Here is a 14,821-nt window from a genome sequence, read left to right on the forward strand (position 1 = left end):
TGCTAAGCAATTTTTTTTTTTGAACTAAGTTGCGAAATTTATTGAAAATGTGAAACAACATAAAATTGTATCCCGATTTTACTATGAATTTACATTTAAAAGCTTTCAATATACCTGTCACTGCCAATCTAAATAATACAAGGCTGTAAGGCCATCACCAAATTTTCTAGAAGTACCCCGGTGTAGGCAGTGAAAGGGATTAGTGTTTAGTTCAATTAGTCAGCTAGATCCGATTACGACTCGACGTTGGCCGGTACACAGACGCCCACAACCCCGACCAGCACAGCAGACAGACACGGAACAGTGCAAAGACATAATAATTCAAGAGAACATAATAATTCTAAGTGGACTATTCCAAATTTGTAAACAATGATTTGGACGCACTGAAAATATTGTGAAAGAACACGTTGATTTTATTAACGCCATTCAATCGTATGTATGTAAAGATCAAGTATTAAAAATTCGATATAATATTTTTTTCACTTGTTCATATAATTAAATAAATAGTATAAAAGTAATTATTTTTAATCTAAATTTGTCTAGGTCACTGGCTCAGGAAGTCTTGTATCTCTTGTATTGACTTTCCCTTAGTTTCGGGAAGGAAGAGCATGGTAATGAAGCCGCCGACTATGGCTGAGACTCCGAAGAAGTAGAAAATAAAGTGGCTTCCAAAGGCTGCTGCCACAGGAGCATAGAAGCGCAGGATGATGAAGGTGTTGAGGAAGAGCACTTGGACAACCACCATTCCAGCAACGCTTCGAACCTGGAAAAAATGTTATCATATATTTTGTTCATTTAACCCTCGATCACTCGTAGGCAGTGAAACTCATTTTCATTCCTCTCTTTTAGGCTGCTTATAAACCTCTGGGTACCATGGCGAGGACGATTTGCATTCCGTGTGTACAATCCTAGCAAAATCCTTAGGTATGGTATCCGTACTTTGAGTTAATTTATGAGTCATAAATTAAACCCTGAAGAGGGCAACAGGTTGTTGCCGAAACTAGTTGGTTGTTAATAAAAATGTGAGTGGATCAAAGAACTAAGTCTTTTTATTTCTCAAAATAATATATTTTATTTTTACATTTAAAGTAAAACCTCATAACTGGTATGTCTTCAAGCTGTCGCACTTACTTCGTTCGTCAAGAGATCCGACATGAGGATGAACGGTATAGATCCGGCTCCGATCGTGTAGGTGAAGACGCAGAGAGACAGCGCCACAACCGGGATCCAAGACACCATCTGGAGGTCGACCTCCATGTACTGCAGATGGAAGAAGGTGCCCATGGTGAGCATGCAGATCCCGACGCTTATGCAGGAACAGGACATGAGCACCTGGAAACATTGCAAGACTTGGTTGTTTGAAGGGTGAGAGTCGATATATCGATGGTTTACTTGTCATAAGCATGGCTCGTCGATATATCGACGATTTTGGCAGATTTTTTTGGCAGTTGAGCTGTGAGGTTGTGTCGCAGTATGCGCATTTCTTGATAATTTTCACAAACAACACACAAATTTAAACACGGACAAATGCCGTGGCGTTGTTGGGTAGACACTCGACTGCAAAACTGGTGTCGCGGGTTCGATTCCCGCCAATTGCAAAATTTATACAATTTTTTTTTAATTGGTCTGGGATTTTGTGATTACATCTATTTACACTATCCTTACTTTTCTACCTGTAAACAGGCATAAAAATAGAGGCTTTGCCGGTTATTCCTACGAAAAGACTATTATTTTTCTGATATATATTTTTAAACAGGTAGGTTTATTGTTTTTATATTTTGCGATGTATTAGTTTTGGTTATTTAAAAAAAATAGTTTAAATAATGGTTATTTTTTGTCCGCCTCCGTAGTGTAATGGTCAGCATGCTCGCCTACCGTTCTGGAGGTCTCGGATATAAGTGATTTTTTCACTCTAATATTTATTCAATATTACACTGGACTGGTACCTGAAGTGGAGGGCTGATCACATTTCCTTCATGTGTAATCGATCGAGATAACACTGCGTTTATATGAAACATTGGGGTGCGGTAAGGGATTATTATTATTATTTAAAAAAAATATATTACTTTATTCAATGATAAGACAAATGTGTTTCAGTCTTGTTAACCTTAATCCCATGTCCCAAAATGAGAAATAGAAGTTACTCATCAGGAATATTTTATGTATGTAATATGTTTTGAAAAAAAATATATTAAAAACAAATGCCTTGACCAACCTTCCTTCCGGCCCTCTCGACTAGCGATGTGACAAATATAGCTCCTAGAATTTGTATGCCTCCATACACGGCCGATGCGCCTTCTGCTGTCAGGCTGGCTGCACCGCTCTCCAAGAAGATTGAAACTGAGTAGCTGTGGACCGCTATCATCCCAATCCACCCTTGGATGCAGATGGCCATGACGCTGAAGAGGAAGCCGCGACGTACTGGCTTCACAAATACTGAAAAAAATGACATTTCATTATGGATCAAATTTTTAGAACCCGTATATCTGTCAAATTTTGCATTTTCTATGTTTATTTTATTAAAATTAAACACTTGAATATACCTCTTTAATGAGTTTTAGTTTATTTACGACTAGTTTCGAAAACGACAGATGTTTTCATCTTCTGGTACAAATTAAAACGAATGTTTTAATATTAATATTAAATTATTAACAATAAATATCAAATCACATATTGAACTTTTTACTGTGCAGCAGATCTTTTTAGGTAAAACCTGAATATTTTTTCTCCATTTGAAAAATATTTAGGATATGTAAAAAAAGAATTAAAATGCAAAACAACACTTTCTACCCTGCAGCGGGTAAATATTAAGTTAAAATATGCCGCTTTTGCTGGGATATAGTGCATTTTCTGGGCATTCCGAAAACATGCACAACTGAAAATTGACGATTTTTTAAATATGACGTTGTTGAAAGGAGTGAACGACATGTTTCCTGTCAAGTTGAGACACCTTTAAAAATAAAGTCTATCCAACTCACTTAGCTGTTTTGCTGCTATGAAACGGGAAGTCGGCGCTTGCTTGGTGGCCTCTTGCAGTCGCGTCAACTCCTCCACCACTATGGGATGCTGGGTATCCACTCGACGCAGCCAGGCTATAGATTTTTCTGCCCTCTGCAATCACCAATTCAAATAATTCCATTAATTGATTCGACAGTTATGTGGTTAATGACATGTTGACTATTTAAAAAAAATAAACACACTGATTTTATTTCTTTTTTTAGTTCTTGTTTTTATTTAAAACCCTTATCCGCACCCCAATGGTGCATAGGGCACTGCTTCATATAAGCGCAGTGATATCTTGATCGTTTATACATGAAGGAAAGGTGATCAGCCCTCCGCTTCAGGTACCAGTCCAGGGTAATATTGAATAAATATTACAGTGAAAAAATCACTTGTATTTATTTGACCCCCCCTGGGAATCGAACCCGGGACCTCCAGAACGGTAGCCGAGCGTGCTGACCATTACACTACGGAGGCAGACAAAAATTCATGTTTTACGTAGTAAATACCACTATTTCTTAAAATCTACTATGACACGTGTTTCGATGCATTCCGCATCATTTTCAAACACCGTATGTGAAGCTAATTCTAAATTTTTGAGTTGGGTCCTTGGGACGTTGAAGGTTGAAGAGGGGGTAGGAGCTGTTTCTTATTTTTATTTATTTATTTAATTTTATTTATTTTTATTTCTTATCAGTGGGAACTCAGACAATAGGGGGAGGCTTTAGTCATTGTCATATTGTTAGTTAAGATTTTACCACAAAGTGACAAAGCCAAATCAATTAATGAAAAGAGTTTTATTACATTGAACAGGACTAGTTTCGAAAACTAACAGGTGTTTTCATCTACAGTTTTACTTTTCACCTGCAAAAGCTTAATTTCAAAACAAAAAACAGTCAAATTTATACACGTATCTTTTCATGGTTAGTACTAACTTAATATGAATATGAAAATTATTCTATTAATGCCATCTATGGGTCAGCCTACGAACTTTTCAGCCCAACTGCTACTTCTGTGGAATTTTTTCATTTTGATTTCTTATTGAAAAATCGTATGCATTTAACTCCATCTTTGTGTCAGATTATGAACTTCTAAGCCCAATTGTTACTTCAATTAGATTTTTAAATAATTAAAAATACCTTTTCAAACCTCAATCTTTTCTTTCATAACCAGCCAAGCGGGCGTCTCAGGCACTATAACTCACCCTGCGAACTTTTCAGCCCAATTTTTACTTTCATAAGATTTTAAATACAAAAAATCACATGCATTTAATGCTAGTAACGTCTTCTATGTGCGAGCCTACAAATTTTTCATCCCAACTTTTACTTCTACATATAAGATTGTTTAATTTAAAAAAATACCTTTTCATACCTCCATCTTTCCTTTCATAACCAGCCAAGCGGGCGTTTCAGGCACTATAATTTAACCTGCGAACTTTTCAGCCCAATTTTTTTAAATTTATTTTTTTATTTGTATACATTTATTTAAATCACAATTTATACATATTTGGAACTCTTTTTTTTTCACCAAGCCACCTTGTGTGTCTTGTCGGTGAAGTTCTTTTTTTTTATACATTTTTTATTGTTTTTAACGATTTTAACCTAATATACACACAAAAAAGAGAAAAAAATTAGGAATATAAACATTTCACAGTTTTCATAAAATTAACTCTTGTTACTCTAACAAATAAATCGTTACTTTTATAATATTTTTAATATGAAAAAATCACATGCATTTAATGCTAGTAACGTCATGTATGTATGTGCCAGCCTACGAACTTTTAATCCCAATTGTTACTTCTACATATGGTATAAGATTGTTTAATTAAAAAAAAATACCTTTTCATACCTCCATCTTTCCCTTCATGACCAGCCAGGCAGGCGTCTCAGGCGGTATGAGGAAGAGCAGAGCGCTCAGTACGGCTGTAGCCAGCATCACCATGGCGGCCACCTTGTAAGACACGAATCCGCCTATGACGTAGGCAGTCGTCATGCCTAGGGTGAGGGTTAGAGTGAACAGCGAGCCCAGCACGCCCCTGATCCTGGGCTCGGCCGTTTCGCCCGTGTAGGCGGGGATGTTGCCTATAGCAAGGGCGATCCCGATACCCAGGACGAACCTGCCTGCCAAGAGGTAGTGGATGTTGTCCGAGGCGAGAATCAGTGAGGCGTTTATCTGGAATTTTATGAGAGATAATCAAGAAAAAGACTATTAAGAATTTCCTGGAGAGACCTCATCACGAATGAGGAAGTTCGTCAAGGAAAGGAGGAAGGCACCTGCTCAGGACCTTGTCCGAAAGGCATGCAAGGTGGATCAGCCATGTAATACGTCAAGAGGGTCTCTTGCATGCCATAATGGAGGGTATGATCGAGGGGACAGACTCTAGGGGACGCCCACGCCGAGAGTACCTGGAGGAACTGTGCTGAGACTAGGACGTGCGCTGCTCATCATATGCACATTTCAAAAGAACCGCACAAGACAGGGAAGAATGGAAGAGAAGAACAGAGGAAATTGCTGCAAACCAATCCCAGGATTGAAACCAGAGAGAGAGAATAAAAAAAAATTAGTTTTTCTTCTTTATCTTATTCTGCTAAGTGTAGGCCTTGTGGCCTGTTTTTTAAAGGGATTAGCATCCTGAGATGTCGATTCTAGTTCGGCTGTCCAAACTTAAAACACAGTAAGGGACATTTTTTTTGTTGTTGTACGTTTATTTGCATTTTTGGACTAAGTAGAATCAACTTATGTTTTGAATATTGAAAGCATTAACTTTGTGGATCATACTGATATATTATTTTGAGAAATAAAAAGACTTTGTGTTTTGATCCACTCAAAGAATCTACTTAGTCCAAAAATGCAAAAAAAACTTACTATGGAAAAAATGTCCCTTACTGTGTTTTGAGTTTGGGCAGCCGAGCTGTCAATCCATTTCTTTGGTGGTCTGCCCGGAAGTTGTCTACAATGCAATGTGGTAGGGAAAATAGTGGGAAAAAAGGAATTTTCTTCTTCTTTATCTTATTCTGCTTAGTGAAGGCTTTGTGGCCTGTTTTTAAGAGAGATTTAGCCTCCTGCGATGTCGATTCCCAGCTGTTAATCCAATTCTTTGGTGGTCTGCTCGGAAGACGTCTACAATGCAATGTAAGGGAGTCTGGATGGTTCCATTCTCATCACATGCGCATACCATTGTCTTCGTCATTGTCTTCCCCTCTGTTTTTTTTCTTTTAAATATTACATCTTTTGACATCTCAACATAGACCACAACGCCTGAGTGGAGAATCCCATATTTGTTAACAAGTATTTGGACACACTTAAAATGTTGTGATTTTTATTTTTAAAAATAATATGGAAATAACTCCTGTAATTGGAGATAATCCAGATTTTGTGAAGTATTTGGACACACTCAAAATGTTATTCTACCTATAAATTGACCACCACAATATTATTTTTTTGGAACTCCTACCAAATATTATAAATCTCATGATACAATACGTTTGAGCTCACTGTAGCCATCTATGGTGGAAAAAAGATAGCTTTTATTTAGCAGAGACCCTTTTCACCATTTCAACAAGTATTTGGACACACTCAAATTGTTGTAAATTAATTGACTCTAAAAATGAAAATGATACTTTCTGGCGTTTCTCATGTATGTGATTATAATCCAGTTAGTAAGTTAGTTTTTAGTAAGTCATCCTCACCGCAAAGGGTATGGCCGCCGCCATGGCACACGCCTTCCTCCCTAGAGCCTCGGATATAAGGGCTGTCAGAGGGGTGCATATGAGGGATGCTAGCGGGAACAGGGCGGCAAGCCACGACAGCAGGGCCGGCGTCAGTTGGCCCTCGTGGTCGGCAGCCTTCATTTGGGGAATGGCGGGGGATAGCCACCCTATGCCCATGCCGCTGTTGAACGACCCTAGGTTACCTGGAATTCACAAATTATTCACAAATTTACAAAATGTTGTAAAAATACGATAAACACAAATTTATTTACAACATTTTGAGTGTGTCCAAATAAATTATAAGCTTAAATAATAAAAATGAGAATGGTATTTTCTGGCGTTTCTCATGTGTGTGATTATAATCCAGGATTCGGACCTCACATACTAATATAAGAGTTTCTGCTTGATAAAAAGCTTCTTTACATCTCGCCAATAGATGTCTCTAGTGAAGTTTTAGTGATTCAAGAACAAGGTTTCTAAATTGGTTCGTATATATAGAACTTCCAAGAATTTGAGTAGTGTGGTTGTCAATAATGGGCAGAATTGGTGAATGTTACACGTGTGTAAAGTGATCACTTAAACCAGCATGACGGTCGTCAGCCCCGTAAATGCCCAGACTTCCATATTCTTCTTCATCTTTGATGAGGTATCAACAAAAAAAAAATATTTATTTATTTATGGTTCACAAACAATGTAAAACATATAACAAGAAATGAAGTGGTCAGGTTAGGAGTCGTAACAATCGGCGGATATGTATGAGGAGATGCATGGACGTGGAAGAGGCGAAGAATATTTGCAAAGACACAGTGGTGTGGCGTTCTATTCTCTCTGCCTACCCCTGCGGGGAAGCGGCGTGATTAGTTAGTTAGTTTTTTTAGAAATGAAATACAGTGCAATCCAAATTGTTTGAATGTCTTTCATCAATTAGATGAGAACACAACAAACTTACAGAAACAAATGAAGGTGCAGGTTAACGTGTAACATTCACCGATTCTACCCATAATGATAACGACACTACTCAAATTGTTTGAAGTTCCATATATATATATATATATATATATATATATATATATATATATATATATATATATGTATATATATATATATATATATATATATATATATATATATGTATATATATATATATATATATATATATCTATATATATATATATATATATATATATATATATATATATATATATATATATATATATATATATATATATATATATATACGTATATTATCCATTTAAAAAAAAACATTGCACAAGAATCACTAGAATTTTCACTAATGACATCTCGGCTGTCCAAATTTAAAACACAGTAAGGGACATTTTTTTGTAGTAGTTTTTTTTTGCATTTATGGACTAAGTAGACTCTACTTAGTCCAAAAGTGCAATAAAAACCTACTACAAAAAAAATGTAGCTTATTGTGTTTTAAATTTGGACAGCCGATCCTTTGGTGAGACAAAGAAGCTTTTTTGTTGTTAGGAAACTCTTATATTAATACAGTAAATATTAATAATATGCGTTTATGGTGGTAAGATATTCATATATATATATATATATATATATATATATATATATATATATATATATATATATATATATATATATATATATATATATATATATATATATATATATATATGTAATAAAATAACTAGGTACCTACCTATACATTTTATTAAGTACTTACAAAAAGTACCTACATATTATAAAACAGTTCTACCACAGATGTCGCATGCGTCGCACAGAATTAAACAAAAGAGATCCGATAGGAAAAAATAACTGTCAGAATCAGATAGATATAAAAATTATTGTAAAGATTAATTAAGAATAAACTTTTATTGTCGTTTCTTTAATTACAAAGCAACACATTGTTTATTTTATTATTATACACCCACTTTACATATTATTTACACTTAATTTTCAAAAGGAAAATATTACCACGTTATATGGTACAGATGTAAATATTTTACCCAACGAATTAAAACAAGGAAAATCTAATAATGACTGGATTAGAGACAGGCAAATAGCGCTTGAAAATACAATAAAATCACATAATTACAATAAAACATTATTTGACAAAAATAGAATAGGCTGCGAATTCAACGTAGGAGACATGGTGTATGTGGAAAATGGAAACAAGCTAAACAGAAAAAAATTGGATGAACTAAAAATTGGACCTTATAAAATTATTGAAAAAATTTCTAACTCAATATACAGAATTGATACAGGTCACAAAAAAATAAAATCAAACCTTTATCATATCACTAAACTTATACCAGTCCCTTCACTTCAAGGAGATGATCCGGAGGACGAGTGAAAATTTTACTATGAATTTTCTTCCCCAAGGGGGGAGATGTAATAAAATAACTAGGTACCTACCTATACATTTTATTAAGTACTTACAAAAAGTACCTACATATTATAAAACAGTTCTACCACAGATGTCGCATGCGTCGCACAGAATTAAACAAAAGAGATCCGATAGGAAAAAATAACTGTCAGAATCAGATAGATATAAAAATTATTGTAAAGATTAATTAAGAATAAACTTTTATTGTCGTTTCTTTAATTACAAAGCAACACATTGTTTATTTTATTATTATACACCCACTTTACATATTATTTACACTTAATTTTCAAAAGGAAAATATTACCACGTTATATATATATATATATATATATATATATATATATATATATATATATATATATATATATATATATATATATATATATATATTTATATTCAGGAGGAATATCAATAAAAAATTAAAAATCATTCCCTATTGGAGTTAGTTATTTAAATAGTGTTTCGACTCATCTTTCATTGAAAATTAATTCAAATTTAATATTAATTAACGTCAACCTTGAACTTGAACACGTTTCAATATGTGAATTATGGCGGCTTGCCAAATTATGAGAAGCGGAAACTTGGCAAGAGGTTCGTTAGTAGTGACTTTCAAAACTTCTAAGCAAAATGTATCGGGAAAGAAAACTTTAGATCATAAACAGACTCCAAGTCTGCGGCATTGACGAGTATGTACGTCACAAAGGGAAATAATTCGGGAGTCCGTTGGAAGTAAGGAATCATTATAACATACCAGTCCAGTCCACTGAAACTCTTTATTCCAAACTTATATTTTAAATACATATCCCAGCAAAAGCATAATATTTACCCGCTACAGGGCAGAAAGTGTTGTTTTTTCATTTTGAAAAAAATGTGTTATTATGTATTAAAATTTATCATCTATTTTTCAGATGGAGAAAAAACATTCACCTAAAAGATCTGTTGCACAGTAAAAAGTTCAATAAACTTTAAAAACGTATATGTATGTATATATATACATATATATATATATATATATATATATATTTATATATATATATATATATATATATATATATATATATATATATATATATATATATATATATATATATATATATATATATAAATATATATATATATATATATATATATATATATATATATATATATATATATATATATATATATATATATGTATATATATATATATATATATATATATATATATATATATATATATATATATATATATATATATATATATATATATATATATATATATATATATATATATATATATATATATATATATATATATATATATATATATATATATATATATATATATATATATATTATATATATATATATATATATATATATACATATATATATATATATATATATATATATATATATATATATATATATATATATATATATATATATATATATATATATATATATATAAATATAAATACCTCGGAGAAAAAAAAACCATGGATCTACCAGCATTAAAAGATTTGAAGATATTAAAAATATTATATTAATTTTATTACAAATTTATAAAAAAAAAATTGTTATTTATTATTATTATTATTCTAACTTAATAACTGTCAACCGATTTCGAAAAAATAGTTTCTTTCTCAAAAATAAATAACAATTAACTTGGAATAAAATATTAATTCTGATTTAACTTATTACTTTCAGTTGTTAATTGAAAAGTCAAAAAAGTTAGTGCTTTAAAATTTTATTAAAAAAAAAACCTACATATTTTTCAAATATACATATGTGTGTAAATATAAGTGTTTTTTTCACTGTAATATTTATTCAATGTTACCCTGGACTGGCACCTGAAGCGGAGGGCTGATCACCTTTCATTCATGTGTAAACGATCAAGATAACACTTCATTTGTATGACGCAGTGCCCTATGCACCACTGGGGTGAGGGTAAGGGTTTTATTTTATTTTATTATTATGTAAATCCACTTCTTACTGTCAAAGCGTCAAAAATATTTGAGTGGATTCTAAAATGTATATTCATTGAAAGCTAATTAGTAAGTTATAAAATATAAAATAACAAAATTAAATCCTAAAATATTGATTTCAAAAATAAATAAATATTTACAAATGTAATTTCTATGAATAACATAAATGTGATTTGCATAAAATAGAGTTTATCAGCACGATTAAAAAAAAACAGAATAGAAAATTTACATACTTGCATATCGCTCACTCCTTTCAAGAACGTCATAAATCAAAATACTTGATTTTTCAGGAGAACGTTTTTAAAGTTTAAAAATATGATGCAATGTATTAAAAATAAATATCAAGCCACTTACTGAACTTTTTACTGTGCAACAGAACTTTTTAGGTTAAACCTGAAGGTTTTTTCTCCATTTGAAAAATATTTAATACATTTAAAAAAATAATTAAACAATACCCTTTCTTAAAAATGCAAAAACAACACTTTCTGCCCTGTAGCGGGTAAATATTAAGTTAAAAATATGTCTCTTTTGCTGGGATATAGTACATTTTCTGGGCATTCTAAAAACATGCACAACTGAAAATTGACAATTTTTGATTTATGACGTTCTTGAAAGAAGTGAGCAAATATGATAAATAGTAATTTTATTAGAAATATATTTTTCAAGTAAAAAAATATTGAAAAAATACCACAAAACATTCAAATAATGAGTAAAAATAAATATTTTAAAAAAGTTCATACATTTCAGTACAGTCTAAATTTTAATAAAAAATATTTTATTATATAAATTAATAAACAAAGTCACTATCATTCTTCAAACCCTTATCCCAGTTTATTTGATATATGATGCAGTGTCATAAGCACCCCAATGGTGCATATGACACTGCATCATATAAACGTAGTGCTATCTTGATCGTTAACACGTGAAAGAAAGGTGTCCAGCCCTCCGCCTCAGGTACCAGTCCAGGGTAATATTAAATAAATATTAGAGTGAAAAAATCACTTATATTTATTTCACCCCTCCTGGAGATCAAACTCGAGACCTCCAGAATAAACAGAGTCACTAATCACAAAAATTTTAATTCAACTCACATACTAATGCTGCAAATATTTGTGTTATTGGAAACTTGTGTTTTTTCTCTTCATTTTTGGTATCCATCCTTCGTTAAATTTTAATATTCACTTTCCGATGTTACTTTTTCTGTGGTAACTTTATCAAATTGTCAGACGGCTGTGATGTTACTAGCTACAAAGCTTACATGGTACTAACGCTAGCCAAGAAATTTAGGAATTCCTCAATTCGATGACATATGTTTTACGTATGCATGTAGGTACTCACAATACGCTATAAACATATATTTACTTATATATTTTTACAAAAACATTAGTAATATTAGTAATATAATCACATGCGATTTTGGTCGATCCGAGGACCAACATGCACTAGGAATTACAAATATATATATATATATATATATATATATATATATATATATATATATATATATATATATATATATATATTTAAATATATATGTATATAAATATATATATATATATATATATATATATATATATATATATATATATATATATATATATATATATATATATATATATATATATATATATATATATATATATATATATATATATATATATATATATATATATATATATATATATATATATATATATATATATATATATATATATATATATATATATATATATATATATATAAATATATAATTAAACTAACAAAAAGTAATCAATATTTTACGTATTGTTTGTAGAAATAATTTTATGTATTATTTGGATAAAAAAAAACATTTTATGTAGTTATAAGATTGTGAATAGTGCTATGTTAGCGACGTGGAGTACTGTTTGCATGCTGGTGTAGTGATTATCCTGAAGAAGAGACGGGTACGTCTCGAAACCGGCAGACAAAAATCTCAGCGAGTGCTTATATACTAATATTACTTACATTTTTGTAAAAAAATATATATTTTTTTTAATTAAAAACCACAAAGTAAATGCTTTAAATATCAATAATATAGAGAATATTATACATACCATATATATTTATTTATTTTCTATACATATGTTGTGTTTGTTATTAAAATACATACCTGTATGTTTTGTATAAAGAATTAAATTTCATTAAATTTAGGAAAACAAAAATTATGGTTTTTGAATGAGATGAATTTAGATATTGGTATGAAATGTTGGTAAATGGGGAAATTATGGGACAAATTTTTGAAATGGAGACCTCGGGAGGATAAAAGAGGCATCAGAAGACCTAAAAAAAGATGGTCCGACAACATAGTCGCTGTGGGGGGTAGAAACTGGCTGCAAGCAGCAACAGATCAAAAAATGGAACGATACAGAAGAGGCCTAGGATCACTCATCATTTCAATAAAAATTGGCATGCGAATATGCAAGCTAAATAACTCAATATAGGTGTGCAAGAACATATGAAATAAAAAATGTAATATTGTAGATATGTTATGTCGATATAATGATTTGATTTAAATTTGAAAGTACGTCTGGCGTTTAACATAATTTTCAATAAAAAAACAATTAAAAAGTGCTTCAGGTTGAGAACAAAAGGACGTTTGTTTACTTATCGTAAAAATGTGATACAATTTGTAAAATGTGCAAATTCGATTCAATTTTGAACAAGACAGAGTGTTGCCTAGTTAAAGATAATTGAAGCGTAGCATCTCTTGACTTACGAAGATTATAGATTATATATATATATATATATATATATATATATATATATATATATATATATATATATATATATATATATATATATATATATATATATATATATATACGTATTTTAGTTTAGCCTTAGTTTTCCAGATATTTCTACTTTTATGTTTTTCCCAAAAATCTACGCCTTAGATCAGTATACGTATAAGTATTCTAATGATCACAGTCCAAAATATTAGCAATACTGGCTTGCCTTGGTGGAAAAAAATATAAATGCCCAGTCAAAGATTTTAAAATAAATCTTTATGTGACTTTAACTCTTCACCCTTAAAAAAGGCTTTGGGATGGGCTGTGTTTGGTTGATTACGAAATGCCCTAAAATCCCCAAATATTCTCATCTATCTGAAGAGGAAAACATTCGATGCATGTGTGCTCCCAGTGCACATATAGTTTCGAGACATTGACCATAACAAAATTAATCATATGTAAACTTCGGGTAACACAAAAAACAATGGATATAAGAATGCTAAACGGTTATGTTTAGCATCTAAGGGTTATCTTAGGGATCGAAAAACGAATTGGGGAAAAGCCCAAGGTAATAGACGTGCCTCAAAGAATCGCGGAACAAATGTGGAACTGGGCGGGTCATGTGGCACGTATGTCTGAGGATAGATGGGTGAAAAAATTGCTTGACTGGAGGCGTGGGTAGGCCCCAGACAAGATGGTCCGATGACGTTAGGAAAGTGGCGGGCCTGCACTGGAAGAGAGCCGCGTCCAACAGACAACTGTGGAAGTCCAAGAGGGACGCCTTTGGTCAATACTGGACACAAGAAGAAGGCTGAAGTAAGGATGTAAGGAATAAGCGGAATTACAAAAAATCGTTACAATATTCATTTATTTAATTCCGTGTTAATGTTTATGGTTTTACAGGCAGTAACTTTATATAAAACAATTGTCAGACGCAAGCAATACGATCCTTAAGTTGAGATATCGCTCACTCCCTTCAACAACGTCGTATATCAAAAAAACTTGATTTTTCAGGAGATCGTTTTTAAA

The 14,821-nt window shown here is 31.6% G+C and overlaps 1 protein-coding gene across 1 annotated transcript; it reads right to left on the reverse strand.

Annotated features, from left to right (window-relative positions):
• Positions 1-470: 470 nt before the first annotated feature.
• On the reverse strand, positions 471-12,308 carry LOC148307162 (facilitated trehalose transporter Tret1-like). Its single transcript, XM_088263860.1, has 7 exons — positions 12,134-12,308; positions 6,690-6,913; positions 4,849-5,172; positions 2,979-3,111; positions 2,216-2,436; positions 1,132-1,332; positions 471-763 (listed from the first exon to the last, which is right to left on the reverse strand). The coding sequence occupies exons 1-7, from the start codon at positions 12,198-12,200 to the stop codon at positions 545-547; spliced, it is 1,389 nt and encodes a 462-aa protein (XP_088119986.1). The 5' UTR covers positions 12,201-12,308; the 3' UTR covers positions 471-544.
• Positions 12,309-14,821: the final 2,513 nt, after the last annotated feature.

Source organism: Brachycentrus maculatus, unplaced genomic scaffold (genome assembly GCF_059751285.1).
Source record: "Brachycentrus maculatus isolate JH-2025_06_01 unplaced genomic scaffold, ASM5975128v1 h1tg000206l, whole genome shotgun sequence".
In the NCBI taxonomy this organism is placed as follows: domain Eukaryota; kingdom Metazoa; phylum Arthropoda; class Insecta; order Trichoptera; family Brachycentridae; genus Brachycentrus; species Brachycentrus maculatus.

What these genes read in the sequence shown, in the direction of transcription:
- LOC148307162 (XM_088263860.1), bottom strand. Translation starts at nt 12,200, where the DNA reads ATGGATACCAAAAATGAAGAGAAAAAACACAAGTTTCCAATAACACAA. An exon ending in AATATTTGCAGCATTAGTAT is followed by an intron (nt 6,914 to 12,133) that starts GTGAGTTGAATT and finishes TGTGAATTCCAG; the next exon opens with GTAACCTAGGGTCGTTCAAC. An exon ending in TCATGAAGGGAAAGATGGAG is followed by an intron (nt 3,112 to 4,848) that starts GTATGAAAAGGT and finishes TGGTGATTGCAG; the next exon opens with AGGGCAGAAAAATCTATAGC.